Raw genomic sequence first — 25,127 nt, 5'->3', positions numbered from 1 at the left:
ATGATGGTAGTATAAAAATTAGAGATAAATTGTGGTGTGTACCTAGTATTGATCCTAGTAATGATAATAGAATTATTGTACAGAAAGGATTAAATAAAAAGAATAAGATTGATTTTAGTTATTATGAAAGAAAGACATTTTATAAGAATGTGCCCAATGCTACTACCTTATTTTTTGATCTTGGTATTGAAAGTGGTATGGAGGGACCGCAAAATTTAAAAAGTGGTTTTTAAAATAATAATGTTGATGAACAAACTCATGATCCAAGTACATTTGATATAATGAATGATACTGAATGTTATTGTAAGATTGGTAGTGACTTTTATCCTGAGGATAGAATGAATTTTAATTATGATACTTATAATTATAATGAGGCTTTTAAAGAGATGGTTAATTTTAATAAAGACCATAATGGATTGCCTCATAATATTAAACCATATATAATTTATAGAACATTCAAAAGTAGTTATAGAATATATGTATTTGATACTAGATATAAAAATGATCATATAGGCCCACAACCAATACAACTTAATTGTAAATTTAGAGTTGCAGTTGCATATGTTATACGTCAGTCATTAGTCTTAACTAGAAAGGTTATTATTGTTAATATTGACGGTAACAAGATGGTTGATATTATATCTTTGTCATATCTAATGTTATAGTAATTGTCATAGTCAAACTATCTCCTACTAATCTTAACAAAACCTTTAGCACAAATAATATCCAATTTCTTTTTATTCTCTGGAGACAGTCCTTTAGCTTCAAGTTTAGTTTTGGGCTTTTGCTGTGTCTCAGCCTTAGGTAGTGGCTGGGGTTTAGGCTTAACAACAAAGGGATTATACATTTTACCTTCCAATATTTTTTAAATATAAAAATGAGCAGCTTTAATAGGTTTAACAGTAATTCGTATTGTGTTGGTGGTAGACACTATTGTGGTATTAATAATATTCGAGGGGTCGTCAGAGCTAAAGTAGCTAAGATGTTAAAGGGTATTTGTGTTAAGTGTAAGAGAACTAAGTCAAAGACTGTCAGTGATGCAACAATAGAAGCTGAGGGATTGAAAGATTTCTTAAAAATTGTTGGTAAAACTATTGTTAAGTTAGGAAAGAATGTTGCTAATAAGCCAGCAAGAGCATTAGAAAGTGAAAGTAAAATAGGAAGTGCAGCTGCGAGTAGAAACCCAAGAGCTGCTTTATCAGCCACCCCTGATTTTTTTAAATTTGCAACTACTGGTGAAGGTATTAAAGTAGTACAAGAAGGTAGAGGATTATATTTAGGTAAAAATAAAAGATAATTCATTATATCCGAGTTTAAATATTAGAGTTTGAATATAACTATAATTATAGCTATAAGTATAGGTATGGGCATTGGTTTAAATATGGCTCGCCTATGACTATCGGACTTTGCCCATGTTTCACCATAACTATGGGACTTTGTCCATGTTTCACCATAACTAGCCATATCTAATGGTAGACATTGAAACTAATATTATTTTTACTAAACATACTATTATAACTAAACACTAATAACTTTAGTTTAAACAAATACACAGCTTGATTTTGTTGTTCTTCCTATAATCCTAATATACCCTTACTAATTCATTATACTCATCATTATCTATTTTGTTATCACTCATTGATTTAGTAAATAGTTTATTAAACTTGTCACTAAACTGTTTACTTCAAATATACATTCGTGAATACTTTATAAATTTATTTCTTATTTTAGCATTAATTGTTTTTGATAATGAACCACAAACAGTCGCTCTAGCAAAAGCTGTTGGTTTAGAAAAAGATATAAGTTGATATAATATTTATCAAGTAAACTGGTGGTTCAGTTAGAGTAAAAGTATATAGTTGTCTGTATCTTTGCCATTATCTTCATCACCTGATATAACATTAACGTGGATATTAATGGTACTAAAACCAATAATATCAATAATTTTTTTAGACGTAATTCTGCCTGGTTTATAAAGTATTTTTCTAAATCCTAGTAATGGGGCTATTGAGTTTTCTATATCAAATTTAATTGAACACGGTTTTTTTCCATTATACATTTCATTGTATTTTTATGAGGTTCTACTATAACATTGCCATTAGCTTCTTATTTTATTAATTCTGCTTTTTTGATTAATTCAAATGCGTATGGTATAACAGCTAGATTATGATTATCATATAAAAATTGATTATTCATTTTATTGACATTAAGCACAGAGTTCTAAACCGATAATCTAATTAAACCTAATTTTGTTGAATTAAGTATAGGTTCACTAAAGTTAAACTTTTCTGTTGGCTTTATCATTCTAAGTTTAAGTGTGTGTTCTTCTTTAGTTGTAGTTAGAGCTTCATGCAATTTTTGGAGTTCATATAGTATTAGGTTGTCTGTAATTTTTTTAATGCAAATAATACTATAATTATAGTTGTATTTATATTCATAGTTATAGCTATATTCATAGCAATAGTTAAAGTCTTAGTTATAATTAAATTCTTGCCTTATAAAAATGGACTTTAATTTGGATGCAACGTATGGTTATAATAATGATATAAACAAAAGTAGGATTATAAAATATAAACCAAATATTCTAGAAACAATGAAAACAATTAGCGCCAACATTAATATCATACTCAATAGAGAAGACAATCATTTAAATATACATGATTCATATCTAGAGATAGAGTTTGTTGTATTATATAATGCTGGCTGTGTATTTGCTAATAATTCTAAAATCAGATTAGGTAATTATGGTAAGATGGCATTGTTTAGTTCAGTTAAGCTTGAAATTAGTGGTGGTAGAGCTTTTGAATATATAGATCATTGTCATTCTAATCTATTGATGTATAAGTTATTAACTAGTACTAATGATGAATATGAGAATGGTTTTGTTAGAAATCAAGGTAATAGAGATAGTCAACTTAAAGGTGATCATATTGCTGCAGAACTAGGTCATAGGTATATGATGGTTAAGATGAGTGATCTAATTGGGTTTATGAATGATTTAGAAAAGATTATATATGGGTTAGGACTTAAACTAACATTAAAAATAAAATAATAATTATAGAGCTCTAATTAGAGTTAATGCTGGTGCTGATGCAGTAGCTAATGATGGTAACATAGAAATTAGAGATAAATCGTGGTGTGTACCTAGTATTGATCCTACTAATGATAATAGAAATTATTGTACAGAAAGGATTAAAAAAAGAAGAATATTCATTTTTGTTATTATGAAAGGCAGACATTTTATAAGAATGTCCCTAATGCTACCATCCTCTTATTTGATCTTGGCATGAAAAGTGGTATGGAAAGACAACAATATAAAATAATTGGTTTTGAAAATAATAATGTTAATGAACAAACTCATGATGCAAGTACATTTGATAAATTGAATGTTGCTGAATGTTGTTTTAAGATTAGCAGTGAATTTTATCCCGAGGATAGAATGAATATTAATTATGGTACTTATGATTAAAATGAGTCTTTTAAAGAGATTGTTAATTTTAATAAAGATTATTATCGATTACCTCATAATATTAAACCATATAAAAAGCATGGAACATTCAAAGCAATTGTTGAATATATGTATTTGAAACTAGATATCAAATGATCGTATAGGCCCACAACCGATACAACTTAATTTTAAATTTAGAGTTGCAGTTGCAGATGTTTTATGTCCTGCATTAATATTAACTAGAAAGTTTATTAGTGTTAATAGTGATGGTAACAAGATTGTTGATATTATATCTTGGTCCTATCTAATGTTATAGTAATTACTATAGTCAAACCATCTCCTACTAGTCTTAACAAAACGTTTAGCATAAAGAATATCTAATTTCTCTTTATTCTCTAGAGACTGTCCGTTAGCTTCAAGTTTAGTTTTGGGCTTAAGCTTAGTCTCAGCCTTAGGTAATTGTTGGGATTTAGGCTTAACAACAAAGAGATTATACTTTTAACTTCCAATATTTTTTATATGAGTTGCTCTAATAGGTTTAAAAGTAATTCATACTGTGTTGGTGGTAGACATTATAGTGGTACTAATAATATTCGAGGGGTCGTCACAGCTAAAGGAACTAAGATGTTAAAGGGTAATTGTGTTAAATGTAAGAGAAATAAGTCAAAGACTGTCAGTGATGCAACAATAGAAGCCGAGGGATTGAAGAATTTCTTAAAAATTGTTGGTAAAGCTATTGCCAACTTAGGAAAGAAAATTGCTAATAAGCCAGTAAGAGCCTTAGAAAGTGCAAGTAAAATAGGAAGTGCAGCTGCGAGTAGAAACCCAAGAGCTGCTTTATCAGCCACCCCTGATTTTTTTAAATTTGCAACTACTGGTGAAGGTATTAAAGTAGTACAAGAAGGTAGAGGATTATATTTAGGTAAAAATAAAAGATAATTCATTATATCCGAGTTTAAATATTAGAGTTTGAATATAACTATAATTATAGCTATAAGTATAGGTATGGGCATTGGTTTAAATATGGCTCGCCTATGACTATCGGACCTTGCCCATGTTTCACCATAACTATGGGACTTTGTCCATGTTTCACCATAACTAGCCATATCTAATGGTAGACATTAAAACTTATAATATTTTTACTAAACATACTATTATAACTAAACACTAATAACTTTAGTTTAAAAAAATACACAGCTTGATTTTATTGTTCTTCTTATAATTCTCTTATACCTTAACTAATTCATTATACTCATCATTATCTATTTTATTATCTTTCATCGATTTAGTATGTAGTTTGGTAAACTTGTCACTAAACTGTTTACTTAAAATTTGTGAAATGCTTTATAACTTTTTTCCTATTTTAGTATTAATTGTTTTTTTATAATGAACCACAAACACTTGCTGTAGCAAAAACTGTTGGTATAGAATAAGGTAGACCTATAACTGTTATTGCAGCTGATGTTGATGTTGCAGTTGTTGCTATTAATGATAATAATGTTTCTGTTATCTCAGCTACGTTAAAAAAATTCTTATATCTACTTAATTATTAGTTTTGAGTTTCATAATAATTTCTAACATATTTTATAATGTTAATATTGTCATTAAATTTATTATTAGCTAGGATTTTATCGTTTATGTATTGTTCTGAGACGGAGGTGACATTGGGATAAAGTAAAGGTGGACTGGGTTTAGTTTCTACCATTTTAATTTTAAAAAAACAAACCTCAATCTCTTTCACTATATCTTCTTGATTAAAATCATAATGTATCTCTAGTCATGCTTGTTCTTTGTTGTCTACTAGCTTACTTTCTAGTAATATAGCTATTTTATATTGTACTATTGTGTTTTATTCTTTATAAGGGCTTCAAATTTTAAAGAATTAGTCTTTTCATTACCTTCTTCAAATTCCTTTAGACCAGTAGTGAACGTATCATTTGGCTGTATGTTAGTAATATTCTGATTAAACTTATCATTATCAATCTATAGTTTTAATTGATATACTTAGAGATGGTATCACTAGCAACTTTAATACAAAAGTTAACAGTATTTGTAACTTCTTTTGCTGATTTAATGGACTCATTAATTAGTTCTTCATTAACTTGTATTTTGTTTAGCTGTAAGCTTTTAGTTGTGACTTTATCAAAGTCACCGTTTCTTAGTTCAGTTATTTTTTTTTTACTTAAAATGTCTATTTTATCAGAAGAGGATAATAAGTTATTGTCACAATACACTTTATTAACAAGATCTTTTTGATCTATGGGTGGATGTACATTTGTAATTTTATAGGTACCTTTCATGTCAATATTATCGTTATCTTCTAAAAATAATTGCCGGGCCTTATTTGTTGTTAGATTATTGGTTTTGGCTGATCCCAGAAGCGCGTTCCCCGACTGTTGTTTAGCTTGATTGACTCTCTTTGTTGTCATCTTTGTATTTGTTTACAGAAAGAATTGAATCCAGCTTCGATGGCTTATTACCGAAGGTTAAAATTTAATGATTCTAAAACATTTTTTTTAGATTCAAAATCAAAATCGGATTTTATTAGTTCCTGTTCATAGTATTTACCTGCTATTATCTCTCCATTAAAATCTTCTATCTTATATGTTGGCAGTTGTGATTTTAAAATTTATATAACTTTAAACAATTCTCTATTCCAGCTGGAAGTGTATCCTTTAGAAAAGATTTTACGTTTATCAGCATTCCTGACATAATCACCGACAATAAGTTTGGGTGTTGCTTTGGTAGAATTAACATAGTTATTAACTTTATCAGGATTATTAGAAGCATCAACGGGTATCATATTAATTGATAATGAATGTTATTGTTATAGGTTTTTACTGCATCACTTAATATGTTTACCCAATTACCATCGCCATTGATGACCATTGGTTTATTAATTATGTGTATTAACAATCTATTAAATCTCTCTATAAAGACAGCCTTAAATCACTATAAGTAGAATATAATTGGGTTTCATATCTTTTTAGTAAAGATTTAAATGTTTTATTGTAATACTCACTACCTCAATCTACCCATAATTTTTCTGGTTTTCGTCCTTCTGATAGGATTGTTTAAAAACCATTGGTTATATATATATATATATATATATATATATATATATATATATATATATATATATATACTGGATTTTTCTTCAATGAAATAGCCCAAGCTTATTTTGTGAATATATCTATAACAGTTAAAATAAACTTATAATTATTGTTATATTTATTTGAAGAAGACTTATCAATTAAATCAGCTGACCAAGTTTCATCTTTATTGAATGGTATTATTCTTTCTCTGCTAAATCTTGTTATTTGAGGACTGAATATTTTTTTAGCTACTAGTTGATGTTTTTCCACCATTATTTACTTACCATGCCAACAAAATCATCTAGCTGTTGTTAATTAATAATATTCAAAGATAAAAGTTGTTTTGGTTGTTTTATTTTTAACTTTTCATCATATAATCCATCATGCCCGGCTTTTTTTCTAGGATAAGTAATTCTAATCTTTCTATTAGAGAAAGGATGAAGATACAGCTATGATTGTCGAGTATATCTTCAGTTAAATCCCTGCCATAGATTTCCTCTTCATCCCCTAATATAAGTTTTGTTGTTTTACATCTACTGCTTCTCTTATCACCCTTTCTTATATCATATCTAATATCTAGTAAAAACCTTTTAATTTTGTTTCAATCTTCATCGATATCGCCATATGTTACTAAAACTTATTTGGGTTATTAAAATGGCTAATAAACTCCTCTGAAAACTCAGATAAGTTATCCCTAACTATAATTGATTTTCCTTGATAAGTTACTTTTACACCATTCATTGCAAATTCACCAATATCTAAATTTCTGAATAATAACTTTAAATGAGGGTTAGATCGAAATGTCACTAAATTAGAAATTTGAGCTGTGTCTTTCTCTACTATAATTCCTTCTCTATCTCGGGCTTCATCTACAGCTTCATGGAACTTTATTAAAGCTTCATTAGACTTCATTAATGCTTCATTAAACTGGGAACCAGCTTGCTGCATCATCTTAGTTTGTTTATCTGACTCTTGATTTTGTCAATTTTTTGCTCTTAATTTTTGTTCATTGTTTTTAATTAAAGTTTTAGTTAAAGGATCAAATAACTCTTCTATTTAACCATAAAATTCCTGTTGTCTTAATTTATCTTCTAATCTATTCTTTTTCTTTTTCTAATTTATTGAATTCTGTAAGTTTATGTAGCTTGGTCAATTTTTTATATCGAAAACTTATAATAATAGGAAAATGGAAAACAAAAATCTCTCTTGATGAAAAGTACTCTGAGTTTTGTTTAGCTTGTGGAAAACAATATCGGACTATGGAAGAGTTTATCGACCATGCTATGAACCCCTGGAATGATGAATCAAAACCATCAAGTTATTCCAAATATATAGATGAAAGGGAAACCAGTGAAATAATAAAATTTAGAGAATATACTAAAAACAAATTAACAAAAAGAAATAGTTATATGGGAATACATTTGGGAGAGATTATGATCTATAATGTACTAACTACCCGACCGGGGATGCAATTGATCATTTTATTAAAAGCAGGTTAGAGAATATTATTAACAAGTCTGTTTGTTAAGATTTTAAATCACTAAATAATTTAATAGCGGCTTCAAATAACTTTTTATCATCATTACTGGTTAGTTCTAAAACATTATCAAACCAGTTGGTTTTTGTCTAAATCTAACTCTAAAGTAGTTTTATCAATTTTGTTTGTTAAATATCTTTTGATTAGATATAGATTCTCATCATGCCGATAGCTTTTAAGATTTTTTACTTGGAATCTTTTTATCATCAAAGTTATTCAGACTTCTTTTATTAGGTTTATTGGTTGACATCTTATCCCAACTTTTTGTATTCTACAATCTTCTACAATTCTTTCTTTTCTATACATTAATGCATTATAGTAGTCTTCATGTTTGCCATCTTTTTTCTTTACTCCGTTCTTTTTTGCTGTTCTGTTCAGCCCTTGTGCAACCAAGCCATAGGTCTTTGGTTATAATACTATGAATTCTTTTATCTCTCTACTTCCGAGTTCATGTTTGAATTTGCCTGGGACTTTATTATTAGTTAAGATTGCCTTATCTAGTTTACATAAGTCCATGTACTTATCATCAACGTTACCCTCGCCAAAACTTAATAGAAAGTAATCAGTATCATTATATTGCAGCATTAGATCTTTAAGCGATGGTTGTAAAACTTCATAAAAGAATTCATACATGCAGAGTTTGCTAATTTCTAATACTGTTGATCCCAAGTATATTGGTTTATCATATTGTATTACTTTTTTTATTAAACCTATTAGAGTTTAACTATCATATCTATTTACACATTTACATGTTTGCTTACTTACAGCTTTAAGTATTTCGTAATCATCTGTTAGAATCTTAGCTTCTAAGTACATTTAGGGCATCTCACAACTTTTACCACATAGAGAAGTATTCACTTAAATGTATCCTTCTCAGCCTCAGCCTTAACTTCTGCTCTTATTTTAGTACTAAGTTCGATATAGTCTCTAATAATATAATCTTGTTTAAGTTTAATTATTCTATCAACTTTATTAACCTTTATACCCATCTTAACAGCAAACTTCAACATTCGATAGAGTATTGAATATTCATATTTCTTATTCTGATCTCAAATTAGTTTCTCACTTTTAGCAGAAGTTTTACTTCTTTGTTTTATATCCTGGTTCAATATTCGCTACTACTTTTCAATGAGGTAGTAATTGAAAGTTACTAGTTCTATCTTTACATTTATCAGTTTAATCTAAATAACAGATAAGCCAGTAGTCATAACCACTATCATCTGGAGTTTTTAATATAAGCTGATGCGTGGTTCACCCTTCGTCTACGGTCACGTTAGTAAAGCTGAAGTCTTTATATGGTAGCTTTTGCATTAGTCCATAACAGTATAGGTTATTAGCATCAATGTACCATATGGATCTCTGACTTTGGCTTTGATTTTGACTTTTACTTTGACTTTTAATATATCTATTGCTCATAACAACTCACATACCACCTTTCATTTAACTAATGAAATCTTTTAGTATTTGTTCAAATTGTATTGCTTCTAATTCAACTTCCCTTAGTTTTAGGAAACAACCAAAGCTGGAACCAGGTATACTGATATAACGCAAAGGATTGGATTTATATATGTCTATTTTTGACTTAACAAATAGATTGAAGAAATGTTCTGATATTCTGACATCATTCTGCATATACTCTAGTGTTAATTCTTTAATGTTTTCATACTATTAGAATTATTAAAGTTATCAATAACTGCTTGATTTGGTAGCTTGGCTGTTAGCGGTGATCTAAAGTCTTCTAGTGTTATATTGCCCAATAGATTATTATAGCTATTCTCATCCTTAACATATTCATAGGGATATAATGTTTTACTTTTAAATTGATAGACATTTGCCATTTTATGAAGAGACATTGTCATAAAATTGTGACTGTCTATAAACTTTAGTATACCTACTCTAAACACTCTAGCTTTACCATAAGTACTAGGTAACACATCAACTTTTCTCTTGCTAAAATTCTGATTAAATATCTCATAAATTATTAGATTGAAGTCGTAGCCTTTACCATTAATAAGTATTACGGGAATGAAGTTTTGTGGTTTATAGTTTAAAGTACAAACATTACATGCAGGACCTCTATAGTTAATTGTTTCATGACAGTGATCTCTCACTTTATTAATGCATGTTTTACCTCATATATGACAAGTGGGATTGGCTTCATGATATAGTTTATCTTCTTTTTTAAATATCTTGGGATTGTTTAACTTATTGTTTAAATTATTCTCAGTTTCTTTTTCCAATGATCTTTGACCTAATTTTGATACAGTCTGGATCAAAATATGAACCATAGTCGCCATTAAAACTACAGCCAACGGCAATAGGTACATGTTCAGACATTTTATATGTATTATCACCAATCTTTTGATTGATGCTATCCATATAACATTCAATATTGCTATAGATGACATTCTTCATTTCTTGTTGTTTATAATGGTTCTTGAATTTGATTTGCTTTAATTTGGGGCATACAATCTTTGGTTTGGTTTGTGTGCAGCATTCATGGGTACAATTATCACAAAATTAATACGTTAACCATTTTGTATTATGTCTTTCCAATAATACATCTATGTTTTTAATCAAAGCTCAATTGGTCTTCGACCATGTTGGTGGACCAAGCCCGGAGGCCCTTCCACCATGTTCACTCCAGCCTAGTATTCTTCCATTCTTACGACCTTTGAAGCATCTCTCTAATATTTGTACTTTGGTTTCGTCTTCAGTTGAGGGTTGGTAAAACCAAATGCTGATGTTATATTTATTCTGCATTCTTGCTAAATAATCATAAGTGTTTTCACTATCATCCCAGTCATCAACTAGGTAAATAATATCTTTACTTTCTCTAGTTGCATGATCAGCTGTAGGGAATAATGCTGTTGTAATACATTTAAATTTATTGTTTCTAATATTTAAGTTTGCTTTTTTTACTTCTTAGTCCGGGTGGTAGTTCATTATAAGATCCTAATGATGGCTTAGTTCCTTAGATCTTTCTATAGTTAATTAAACGTCTGATATTCCAAAAAACTCAAAATCGTAACCATAGCCTTCATATGTTTCTTTAACATGATCAAGCCTTTGGTTTAGATTCAGTCGATGGTCTTACATCATATATTCAATAGTTCTAGAGTTTTTTAAAAGTCTTTGAGGCCCCTTCTCCACCATCGGGAGTTCTCTTTCTATAAACGCAATTAGCAGCAATCTTATATTTATAGGATTTAAATGGTTTAAACTCGTCTAATATGTGATCTATTGGCTCGTTAACATCTTTGATGAAACTGTCATCAGATTTAGTTATATATAACTGTCTTTAATTGAAGCTTGTTTAATATTAAAATAATTGTCCTCGGCTACGTTTCCCCTCCAGTGTTTATTCATGTGGGTTTGTAGACCTATATCATTTTTAAAAGTTTGGCCACAGACCCAACACAGGGAACTACAGTTTGGGGTTTAGCCCCAGTTTCAAGTTCAGGCAAAACATTTTAGGAACGAGAATGTAGTCATCTCCTTCGGGGTCGTACACTCTCTACGTGTTTTCAGGTATTGGTTTAGGTTTAGGTTTATGAAAGGCAAGCCTTGTTTCACTAACTGGTGTTGGGGAACTTTTAGGCTTGGGTTGTGGTTGTGGAGGTGAAGCCGTCTCAGCTTCATCAAGATCCATAATCATATCCCAGGTTCTTTTCTGGTGGCTACTCAATAGAGTTTGTTTTTGGAAATCCTTCATCGAATTGAAAGATACGTTACAGATATCACAGAAGTTTACATTACCGTTTGTTGAGTGATCCGTTGTGTATTTCATTCGAGAAAGTTTTTGAGAACAAAAAATTTTTCGAAAGTGAAAAATGAAGTGTGATAGGTATAAAGATAAGCCTTGGAAAAAATGTAAAGATTGCAAAGAGTTAGAATATTTTTGTTATATATGCAAGGACATGTTTAAAGTAAAAGATTATATTAAACATTTAGGAGAACATTACGTTAATCCAGATGATTGTCTTGAGTGTAATATGTGTAAAGTTTATAAGCATATCTTTTCTTTGGGTTTAGAAATGGAAGATGCAAATTATGTATTCATCTGCATAGATATAGATATAAACATACCAAAGATTCAAGGAATATGCTGAAAAATATGCTGAAAAGTGAAAAATGAAGTTTGGTAGGTATGAAAATAAGCCTTGGAAAAAATGTTGTAATGATTGCATAGAGTTAGAAAATTGTTGTTATATATGCAATGACATAGATAAAGAAAAGGATTACATTAAACTTTTAGGAGAACATTATGTTAATCCAGATCAATATCTAGAGTGTAATATGTGTAAAGTTTATAAGCATATTTCTTTCTTTAGGTTTAGAAATGGGAGATGCAGATTATGTATTTATCTGCATAGATATACATATACACATATCAAAGATAGATTCAAGGAATATGCTGAAAAATTTAATATAGAAGTTTCGAGTTCAGCTGGTTTTTTGCAGATTATCCATGTAGTGGCTTCACCAATTTTTGCAATTTACACTGAAAAAAACACTAATCACTGTGTTTCCACCAATCTCAGTGTTGTTTTTGACTGTATATTGGTCACAGTGTGTCCCATATACAGTCTCACAGCAGGGATCATCCTTTTTAAGAACTTTGAATTTGGTTTTCTTTCATCTCACTTAATTTCATAGTAATTGATCAAATCGGGGGACGTTCACTGGACTCAGTGAGGAAGGAACCCCCCGCATTCCGTATGCTGAAACAACTTAACTAGACTCGATGATTTAACAACAACCCCAAGTGAGACAGAATTTTTTAATTTTAGATTGATTGAATATTGACTAGAGAACATATGAAAAATTTTATTATTGAATTTTTTTTTTCAATTTTTTTCTTCAAGTTTTTGCGCAAGTTGGTTTACGTGTTTTTTACACGGTCTCTCTAGTTACACTAGTATCTGGGATATGTACACAAGAGTCGGTGGGGATAGAACCCGATCTTTCCGTCTGATAATGGATAATTACCAGCTTAACTCTTTACTAGCGGATAGCACTAAGTGAGATAAGAGTTTATAATTTTTGAGGAAATATAAAGGGGAAATATAAGGGTTAAAAAAAGGGAAATAAAGTAATGTTTATATGTAGTAGTGGGGGAAAAGGTGAATTTATCCAGACAAAAACGAATACCCGTTAGGGTAGAGTTTTTTGTCTGGATAGCATCTTTTTCCCACTACTCTGATCCCTGTAAAACATAGTGGAAGCTTTCTTCTAGCAGCTAGCATTATAGTGTAAACTGTCACATAAAGAACCAATGGGGCGTGTCTTTGGGTATCCTAAGTCTGATCTAGGATAATCAGCTCTATCTTAAGTCTCTTCTTAGGTCAAAAAACTCACCGCGATTTTTGTAATAAATAATTGCGTTGAATGCGTTGAGTTCACGTCTTTAAATTCAACGCATTCAACGCAAAATGATGTGAGAAGCATACGGAGACTTTTCACGCTGGTTACGTTAATCGTACATGTTTTTCCGTTCAATTTAATTTTGACATAACATCATGGGACTCGCACCACTGACCTCCTGCGTACCTTTCACCGGTTGTACTACAGTGCCACAATAACTTAAGAAGCTGAAGAACCGCAATCTTTATAAATCGAACTGTAACATCACGTTTCACATAAATTCAGCGATTCTAAGCGTTGATCTAACAAATTTTTGCGTTGAATTTAGCGCTAATCTTATATAATTGTGCGCTGAATTCAGCGTAGATCTCATTCGCTTTCTGTTCAATTTTTCACCTACTTTTCTCTCTGTTCAAATCGTAGCAATTTCCTTTCCATGCTGGTTGTTAATTTTTTTCGAGAAAAAACGCAAAAAGTCATGCCTTACATATGACTTACATTATTCCGTCATCCAACTACCCCCTCCCATGTATCCCTTCCCCCCTCAACGTATCCCCCCTCTCCACTACGTACGCAAAATGTGTAAGATCTACGCTAAATTCAAAACAAAATCTGTAAGATCTACGCTAAAATCAACGCAAAAAATGTAAGATTGGCGTTGAATGCGTTGAATTTATGTGAAAGATAGGCTCAATCGTTGATCTTACATAATATTAACGCATTCAACGCCAACCTTGAAGAATTTTGCGTTTTTAGCGTTGGCTCATCGGCCCGAGCCGTCGGCAACCCAAGATGGCGTATACAATCGTTTGGCTGCAAATATATGTAGATGGTGTCTTTTCATGTTGATTTTTTTCTCCTTTTTTTCCGCCCGCTCTATTGAATATAATTTGAGTTTATTGATGACAGTTCGGTGGTGGAATTCTAATTTACGCAGTTACTCGAATTCTAAAAGATTTACTTGTTGGCTGAATCCTGTCTTGTTGGTGTTCTACGACACTAAGTCTGATCTAGGATAATCAGCTCTATCTTAAGTCTCTTCCTAGGTCAAAAAATTCACCGCGATTTTTGTAATAAATATTTGCGTTGAATGCGTTGAGTTCACGTCTTCAAATTCAACGCATTCAACGCAAAATGATGTGAGAAGCATACGGAGACTTTTCACGCTGGTTACGTTAATCGTACATGTTTTTCCGTTCAATTTAAGCTTGACATAACATCATGGGACTCGCACCACTGACCTCCTGCGTACCTTTCACCTGTTGTACTACAGTGCCACAATAACTTAAGAAGCTGAAGAACCGCAATCTTTATAAATCGAACTGTAACATCACGTTTCACATAAATTCAGCGATTCTAAGCGTTGATCTAACAAATTTTTGCGTTGAATTTAGCGCTAATCTTATATAATTGTGCGCTGAATTCAGCGTAGATCTCAATCGCTTTCTGTTCAATTTTTCACCTACTTTTCTCTCTGTTCAAATTGTAGCAATTTCCTTTCCATGCTGGTTGTTAATTTTTTTCGAGAAAAAACGCAAAAAGTCATGCCTTACATATGACTTACGTTATTCCGTCATCCAACTACCCCCTCCCATGTATCCCTTCCCCCCTCAACGTATCCCCCCTCTCCACTACGTACGCAAAATGTGTAAGATCTACGCTAAATTCAAAACAAAATCTGTAAGATCTACGCTAAAATCAACGCAAAAAATGTAAGATTGGCGTTGAATGCGTTGAATTTATGTGAAAGATAGGCTCAATCGTTGATCTTACATAATATTAACGCATTCAACGCCAACCTTGAAGGATTTTGCGTTTTTAGCGTTGGCTCATCGGCCCGAGCCGTCGGCAACCCAAGATGGCGTATACAATCGTTTGGCTGCAAATATATGTAGATGGTGTCTTTTCATGTTGATTTTTTTCTCCTTTTTTTCCGCCCGCTCTATTGAATATAATTTGAGTTTATTGATGACAGTTCGGTGGTGGAATTCTAATTTACACAGTTACTCGAATTCTAAAAGATTTACTTGTTGGCTGAATCCTGTCTTGTTGGTGTTCTACGACAATTGGTATTCTATGACAATGGGTACTCTATGACAATGGGTGTTCTTTGACGACAATTTTTTTTACTATAACGAAAAATAAAAAAAAATGAAAATATGAACTGTGACATTTTTTTGGAAAATATAGGTTTCAGTAGTCAACTAGAGAAGGCCATGACATTTGTTTTCGGTTTCAGACGTTACCGCAGATGATCGCCCCAGGTCTCAGACGTTACCTAAGAAGTCTCGTTCCCCCTTTAAAAAACATTGATTCAAAAACTGGTATTTTTCTTACCATAGTTTGAGCAAAGAAGCAACTGTTAGTTTTCTGAATTTTCTGGCAATACTTAAAACTTTTGGACAAAAAAATACTGATTCTTTTGCAACTTTTCGATAAAAAAGAGTTGATGACAGTTAAAACTCAGGCCCATCAAAACAAAAATCCAGTGTCGTTTTATCCTGTTAGAAAAGGACACGCTTGTTAATGAAAAGCTGCGAAAAGGTTTTGAGAGAAAAGTTTTACCCTTTCAGAATCAGACGTTAAAGTTTGTTGGAATTTTTTTCAACCTTTTTATTAGAAAGAAAAGCCCTTTGCTAGTTTAAAACAGGAGCAATAAATTCATTAGGCAGAACAAAAAAGTTTTTTGCTGCTTTTGCTAAGTCATTGAAAAGTGAAAGCTACATGAGCCAGAATTTTTAAAAACAATTGATCAAAAAGCTAGCTGATAAGCAAGATTATTTTGTACGCTTCATGCAGTTTTCCAACTTAGATAGCAAAATCTTGATCAATACATATGGCAACATAGATTCTACAAAGCTCAGATTTTTCTTTTAATTTGTCCTCTGTCTCAGTAGTTACAGTTGAAGTCCCTTTTCCCCTGGTTACAGTCGTTACCAACTGGATGAAGGAAGTTTTTTCCCAAAGGTCACAGTAGTCACCAACTGTCACAGTAGAAAAACTGGTTTCAGACGTCACCTTAAAAGATGATGAAGATTGATGATTAAAGACTAGTTTCATATGTTACCTTCACACAAAAGATTCTTCAGTTTGGTGTTCAAAACAGCAAAAATAAAAGAAATTAATCAACAGAAAAGATCTCTCTACATTAAGGTTTCTCTGCAAGCTACCTAATTTGTGTTCAGTAGCTCGTATTGCCTAAACGCATCGCCTTTTTCCTAATTAGGAATTAAGTGAAGCTTTTTTCTATTCTTCTTCTAAGACACAATTGCTTAGGGTATCATTCACTTGAAGGAAAAAAACATCTGGAATTTAATTGCGAGCAACTAACAAAAGCAAAAGTCCTTGGTCTAATGTAACAATTATTTAGTCAACCTAAGTTTGTTCGTCAAAAGCTCATAAACAAAACTAGCAAATATTTGAATCTGTTGAGAAAAAAAACGGTCTACGTTCACACATTCGAGACTTTTCCGTTTTTCTCAAACAAAAAATCATAAAGCTAGATTTAGCTTCAATTATAGTATAACTGTTTTTCAGGGATTTCCTTTGGGTAAAAGTATCAAACCAAAAACACATTATTAGGTCTAATTGTAGAATTGGTGTTTTCAATCTCAAACCCCTTACTTAATTAAGTGAGATGCCGCGAAGAAATGTTCTAGCCGTTTTTACTTATCTCTAATTAGGAAAGAACTCGGAAAAGACAAAGAGATCAAAACAACAAGATAACAAAGGAAAACACTCAGAGCTGCCAAATCGCACTGAACATTTTCAAGATGTCAAAATTGAATTTCAAGAATCAGCTCGATCTTCTGCAAACCGCAATTTTGCAGAAAAAAGTTTTAGAACGCTGACTCTTCTAATCAACAACATCAAAGAAACAAAGGAAGAACTGAGAAAAGCCGCTGAAAAAGTTTTCCTCGAAAACCCTCATCCAAGCACAGTTTCATCGATAACAGAAAGACAGTCAAACCTTCTCTCGAAATTGCAGATCTTCGAACATGAAGTCAATAGCCTGGATGACGACGGACAACTTAGCCAGTCGTCCACACGATTACGCAGCTCACGCCTTCTTGAATCCAACAGATCATCGCCAACACGAAACGAGATGTCAACACAGGCGGTTCAGAACAACCATAATGAAGTTAAAGCTATGCTTCAACCTCCACCAATACCTCCCAGGAGAAAACCTTCCCTCTTTTTGCCAAGAAACAGCAATACACAACCACTGTTATCAAAATTTCTGAGAACTAGTCAAACCTTCTCAGCAAAAAAGGCCAAAGCGAACCAACAACTGGAGACATCCACAAATCCGCTTGCCCTTGACACAGTTCAAACTGACGAATCGAATCCCAACGCATCAGGAGACATCACAGTACTTCCAACAAAGCAACCAATAGACGTTTCGTTTGAGGTTGAATTAATCTCCGGCAAAAACTTTGTTGATTTGCCAAAAATTAAACTGTCAAAAGCCACAAGCACAATTTTGACACCAAACGACATAACACCAACATTCAAAATACTAAACAAAAAGCTGAAAATATTTCAGGATATAGTAAAAACAACGTTGAGACTAGCATACCTCAATAAGAGAAAATAACCACTGAGGATACATTCCTGCAGACGTATCAGTTTGGTAATGAAATTTGTATTCAGAACAAACCTTACAATCAGTTTTCTGTACCTAACAAAATTGATAACAAGTCAACTTTTACAACTATCTCCCCTAGTCCCATTCAACAGGTTACACGACCATATGAATAACACCATGACCCCTCTTTATTAATTCAAGCTCAACAAACTGATCAAGTATTTTTGAAAAACCGTGAAACACAGATCGGTTTAGAAAGTTCTATTGCACAGAACCAATCGGAATTGCAGTTTCTTTCCGCTACAAGAGATAATGTAAATGGCAAACAAACGATGCCAGCATTTGTCAGACCAAAAACGAAAATTCATCAACCGCTTGAATCTATCGAACTTGACAACTATGTACATAGTCTCATAGAGCAAGTGTGTCAAGTTCAAACTGATAATGTACAGCAAACCGCAATGAGTACAGAAAAGATTTACAATTATCAGTTTCCTCCTGGTACTATGGCAGAAACTACGATTTCTTCACAAGTAAGGAACAGTTATCCCACAGTACCACTGTCCAATTTTCAAATGAATACTCAAATAAACCCTGGTACTTCGTAAAACACAATGACGTCAAACGAAAAGGGGAATAATATGTATGATGCAAATGCAGAGCCGTTAAACCACCCTTTGGACATCGTGAACCCAGTCGCAACGAGGAATTTTGCGCACAATACAGAAAATCAGATAGCTGGAAGTTCACACTCATGGCAAAATTTTCACCCTCAACAGCTCCTCGGCAACCACTTAGTTTGTCATGAGATTGCGAATAACATCGAGCCAAATCTTTTGGACAACAAAACAGGACAAAAACAATTAATGATTGTCATTCTGCATCGGTGAACCAGTTGCTAGGTCTACCAAATTCAGACAAAAAGTACACAGATTATTTACAATTGAACCACAGACCCCCTGCCACACCAATTTATAACAACAGCAACAACTACCAATATGAGTTTTCCCTGTTGCTTGGTCCAACATTTGCAATGTTTAATGAAAACAGCAACCCAAATCCTTCTCATTTTGCTCAATTACCGCAATGTCTGCCACCACCAGTTCCAGAAAACCTAGGCAAAAAATACAATGCCAACAACGTAGTAAGTAACAAGCAAGCCATCAAACTACCACCACTGCCAATACCTCACTTCAATGGCAACCCTATGCTATACCATGAATGGATAAACAATTTCTTTTCTATGGTTCATAATAATACTGGTATAACTGACACACATCGGATCAGGTATCTCCAACACTCAGTCTCTGGAAAAGCAAAACAAAACATTGAGTCGTAGTCCTGTAACCCAGCGTATTATGGAACAGCTCTAAATGAACTGATAAACCATTTTGGAGACCCAAGTGTTGTAGTTAGTGCCTATATAAATCAACTTGAGTCATGGCACACCACTGATTCAAATAATAAAAAATCATTTGTCGCATTCTCAAACTTTCTAAAGCGCTTAGTTCAAACATCCGAATACCTTGGCTTCCAGGCAGACCTTCAGTGTTCCACATTGCTCGAAAAAGCAAAAAAAAAGTGCCCTACAAAATTTTGTTGAAATGGACTGAACATAGGCTCGCAACAACAGCTGAACCAGCGTCATTTCGCTCACTTGAACAATTTTTAGAATTTCATGCTCAAATTTACGATACAATCATTCGCAAGCAAACCTTTACGTCATTTAGACAACAACAAAACAACATAGACTACGTCAAAGACTTCAGTGTTCCGATGGCTCACTATAAACTGTCATCACGAATAAATAACCAAAACTTATTTGGCAAAACATTTCTAGCGCTGTTTTGCAGTCTGCAATTAAACCACAAATAACCACCTCTAATAGGGAGTGGTAACCCTCCCTAACTATCTCAAACAACACAAAAACTAACGGAAAACAGCGAAATATCCGACATTGCCCCCATTGCAATAATAATCCTTTTTTGGCAACTTGTCCCGACTACCAAAAGCAATCACCACAAGATCGATATGAAACCGTTATCAAAAACAAAATGTGCACGAATTGTTTGAGCAATAATCACCTCAGACAAAATTGTTCTTCACAAAAGAAATGCCAGTCCTGCAACGGCCGACATCAATCTACTCTACACGACCCTTCAAAACAAGTTAAAAGACCGCCAGCAGCATTCTCCACAGGATCTGCTCCATTTGCTCCTACAGAACATTCATCAAATGAAATGTCACCAAGCCAAAACAACCAACAACACTGTCACTTTGGACAATATTTTGGTAAAACGAAAGAGTCAAATACTAAGAGAAGTACCCTCGATTCTCCTTCAAATAATCAAAGCTTCTGCGTAAATAAAAAGCTGTCTCCTCCGAGAGACTGGCTTGAACAACTACAGCTGATGCCGCTGGCTTTTGTCAAGGGCAACAAGGCCTTTGATAAGTATGCACTCATAGATCATGGCAGCCAGTTCACTTTCTTGCTTCACACCATAACAAACTTTCTAGCTCTTCTCTGCGAAGTGCAGACATCAACTACACTCCAATACTTGAATACCCACAGCGAAATGCCACTCTCAAAGATAACAGCGCCATTCATTTTCACTCCATATAAATCATTGAGACAAGGCTTTAAGATATCTCGTGCAAACAGCACGCCAGCAATGAACTTCACACCAGCCAACATAATTGAGTTGAATCAAATATGTGACACGCTTAATAATCTCGGCCACATCCAATTTCCTCAGGTTGCTGGTGGCAAAACTCGAGCCCTCTTAGGTGTAAACACTTTTGCTTACACTCATCCAATCGAAGTTATACCCGGAAACATAAATCAAGCTTTTGGTGTGAAAACAAAACTCGGATGGACATTAGATGGGGAGAATGAAACTTCTCTCAATCCTTCCGAATCTACATTTAGACATCACTCAATCACAAACAAACCATTTATTTATCATGTTTCAAGACAGCAGACGGAAGAACCAGATTTAAGCGAATTAGTTGAGCAATTCTGGAAATTGGAACGTGAAGGAACCCAAGAAAACGGTTCTGTTCTTTCAGATGAAGACAATGATGCCTTAATTGTTTTTAGGAGAACTATCCGATATAACTCTGAGAGATATGAATTTGGTTTTCCCTGGAAAACGCGTTGCCTTTTGGAGAACAATTATTACTGTGCTCTTAATCAGCTGCGGTGCTTGGAGAAAAGACTAGGTAATAATCAACGCTCAAAGAAAAACAAGAACAAACGCTTTCAACAGACCTTCACATAAAACCAGTTGAAGTGACAGAACCTGAACCTGAAAAAATTTGGTACCTGCCTCATCATCTTGTTCAAAATCCAAACAAATCGGGAAAAATCCGACGGGTGGCAAACGCCACTTAAAAGTATCGAGGACATTCATTGAACAGCAACCTCCTAACAGGACCAGATCTCATTGACAGCTTACTTGGCATACTGCTACGTTTTCGTGAGTATCCAGTTGCAATCCTTGCAGATATTGAAAATATGTTCATGCAAATTGCTGTCACACAAGAAGATCAATCAGCACTTCGCTTTCTCTGGTCGAAAAAACACTTCTATAATGCAATATCAGTTCAATCGCTTAATTTTTGGTGCAACTTGTTCGCCTTCAATGGCCATCTTTGTCCTAAATCGATGTGCTAAAAACAATGCAAAAAAATTTCCCAAAGCATTTGCAGCAATAACGAAACATTTTTGCATGGACGACTACGTTCATTCGCTGCCCACTATCACTGAAGCCAAAGACACTGTAATGCAGGTCAAAGGGTGCCTCCAACGAGGGGTTTTCAAACTGACCAAGTTCTTACCTAATTGTCCTGTAGTGCTGGAACGAATTCCATGTGAATACTTAGACGAGTCAAAAGATTTCACTCGCGCATTAGGACAAATAGAATTTCGTTGATGATAAATTTTTCATAAAACCATTGGAAGAATTTCCAAAGAATGCAGCCATGTATACCCAAAGAAAACTTTTCAGTCTTGTTGCGTCGATTTTGGACCCCATCGGCATTGTGTCACCGGTGACTATACGCTTCAAGATTGTAATGCAACAAATTTGGCAACTGGGTTTGAAATGGGACTCACCGCTACCTGAGAAATTACATAAACCACTGCAAAAAAAATAATAAACAGCTACTTCGAATCACCACCAATTTAACACTCGCGAGCAAAAAATTTGCTTGCAAGTTCACAGGAAATTGAACATCAATTGCACGTCTTTGTTGAAGCGTCTACTTGTGCTATTGCAGCAATAATTTATCTACGGAGTTATGACAATAACACCAAACAAACAGAAACCAGCTTCATAATCATTAAATGCAAAGTAACTCCTTTAAAACTGTTGAGCGTTCCAAAACTTGAGCTTGAGGCCGCAATATTCGGGGTACGACTACTCAAAACAGTTCAAAAAGAGGCAACACTCAAGATAGACGATCCACATTTTTGGACAGACAGTCGAGTTGTTCTTGATTGGATTGTTTCTAAGAAGAAACAGAAACTGTTTGTCGCCAACAGAATCCGAGAAATAATAGAATCTTCAAAATTCAGTCAATGGCATTATATACTAACGAACCAAAATCAGGCAGACCATGTAACACGTGGCCTAGAACCAGAAGAATTATGTTCGAAATGGTTACAGGCTCCTGATTTCCTAAAGAAACATTATTCCGACTGGAACTCCGAACACAAAATAGATTCTGTTAACACAACGAGTACATCAAAACCGGATGAACCTGTCATTGTCCCAACCCGTTTTCGATCTTGGACAAAACTGCTGTTAACACCCCAACTATTTACAACCCTCTCTTCAGAATTAAAAAAGAACGAAATAACAAAGAGCAGTACACTGCAGATGACATCCACCAAGCACAAAGTTTTCGCTTAATTCTAATTTCACAGGAAAAAGTTTTCCATTCAGCTATTCACTCGCTAAGAAGAGGACGTAAACTAGACTGTAAATGCAAGATTCGATCCCTAAATCGGTACTTAGACAAAAACGGAATACTTAGATCACAAGGCCGACTGCAATTTGCTCCTGAAGAGTTACAATTAGTTAAATAACCAATAATTCTTTATGCCAAAGACTCAAAAACACGCCTGTATCTTGAGCATACGCATCGAAATTGTATGCACCAAGGTACCGAAGCCGTCAAAGATTTTGTTCAAAAAGCGATACATTGTTATCGGCCTCAGGAAAACATTGTTAAGCATCCGATTTCGATGTTTTTTGTGCCACCGTTTTGATGCCCAAAATATCCAGCCGTTAGTATCCAGGCTCCACTACCATTGTGCATGTCTCCTGATACTCTCTTGCAATTTCCTTTTGCTAATACAGGAAATGATTTTTTTGGACCTTTCTATATTGAAGACACCAAAACAAGCTCAACCAGTACTACGGCCTCATTTTCACATGCACGGTCACACGTGCCGCACATCTTGAGTCATGCCTGATTTAAACACGGAGACTTTTCTCAAAGCCCTGCGACGTTTTGCATCACGAAGGTGTCAACGAAAACTTATTCTAAGTGACAACGGCAAAACATTTGTCGGGGCAAACGAAGAATTGAAGCAATGCGTCCGTAGTCTCGAAAATCAACGCATTGCCTCTAAACTTCTTATAAAGAACACAGTTTGGAAATTTAACTCACCATACGGACCACATTTTGAAGGTGCGTGGGAACGGTTGATCCAAAATTATAAACGGATCATTTTGATCATTCTAGGGAGCAAGAAGCTTACATCAGATGTCTTCCACACCATCATGGTTGAGACCGAAAGCATGCTGAACTGCCGACCATTTACATATGTGGCTGACGTACCAGACAATGAAGAACCCATCACCCCAAATCATTTTCTAGTGCAGAGACCTTACAATTCAATGCCACCAAGAGATTTTTCATCAACCATGCCAGCCAGCATCCTTCAAGTCGTGAAAAAATGTACAGCAGCTTATGAACCACGTCTAGAGACGCCTAGTTAAAGAGTACCTTCCCACTTTAACGAAGCGAAACAAATGGTCCGAACAGAATGATTCGTTGAAAGTCAATGACCTGGTGTGGATTCTCAAAGACCTCACTCCGCTTGGGATATGACCTCTGGGACGGATTGTGGAAACATCGCCTGGAAAAGATGGGTCTGTACGCGTTGTCAAGGTAAAAACGGCTTACGGTACGTACGTCCGCCCCGTCGCCGGTCGCGCACGTGTTTTGGCTGATTAGCCGTCTTTTTTTGCTCACTTTTTTTTCTCGGAACGTATATCTAGGCAACGCGATCTACCCTCTGGTCTCTTGGTTACGTCATTAATCCCTTCTTTGATTTAATTTATGGGTTTCCTCTCCCCGAGCCTCTTGATGATTCATCAATTCAAGATGGCCAAAACCAATATTAGAAAAGTTGAAACTCTTCCCGCCAAGAAAGTGGGAACATGACTTCGTCCAAATAACACGTGTAAAACAGTAACTCTCCGATAAAAGAGACTGAACTTAATATTATCTTACTGAATTTACATTACTAGAAACGTGTTCTCTACGCATAGAGTACACTTCAAAACTGAAAAGAAGAGTTTGATGCAAAAAAATCAATGTTACCTGACTGGTAATAGCCAACCCAAATTGGTTTTTTCGTTCCAGATCTTACCAAATGACTCCACACAGCTTGAATCTCCTCGAGTGAATAGGGTTCGAATAAGATTGAATGCACCCCTCTGAAAGACGCCAAAATTTACCCACGCATGGAATTCGAATTTGAAAAGGTCATGATTAGCCACCCGTGTTGAATTTTTACCCCAAAAGATGTAGGGTTAGCTGGGTAATCGAGCAAATTCTCCTCAAAGCTCATCTCAAATTTCGCCTTAAAACGGCGCAAGATTCTCGGGTCACGAAAATTTATGAAAGAAATGCGCTGGATTGCGCTGATTGTTCAAAAAGTTCAGCGCAAAAACCTTACATAAAACTGCCCTGAAATGTGCTAAAATGCGCTGAAACTTTGCAAGAAACGCGCTGAAAACCACTGAGTTTCCCAAAAAATAGCTTTCACTGAGAATCGGACCCTGCTCTCCCGTG

The 25,127-nt window shown here is 34.0% G+C and overlaps 1 protein-coding gene across 1 annotated transcript in view; it reads right to left on the bottom strand.

Annotated features, from left to right (window-relative positions):
• LOC142352014 (uncharacterized) overlaps positions 1-25,127 on the bottom strand; it is a 92,673-nt gene that overhangs the window by 11,166 nt on the left and 56,380 nt on the right. The window contains exon 3 of the mRNA XM_075404343.1: positions 24,654-24,769. Within this exon, the coding sequence (XP_075260458.1) occupies positions 24,654-24,769 (116 nt within the window). The remainder of the gene's footprint in view (positions 1-24,653; positions 24,770-25,127) is intronic.

The sequence above is a fragment of the Convolutriloba macropyga genome, chromosome 13 (genome assembly GCF_964194025.1).
Source record: "Convolutriloba macropyga chromosome 13, txConMacr16.3, whole genome shotgun sequence".
Taxonomy (NCBI): Eukaryota; Metazoa; Xenacoelomorpha; order Acoela; family Convolutidae; genus Convolutriloba; species Convolutriloba macropyga.
Note: the sequence above shows the minus strand (reverse complement) of the source record. Positions and strands in the feature narration are given on the sequence as shown.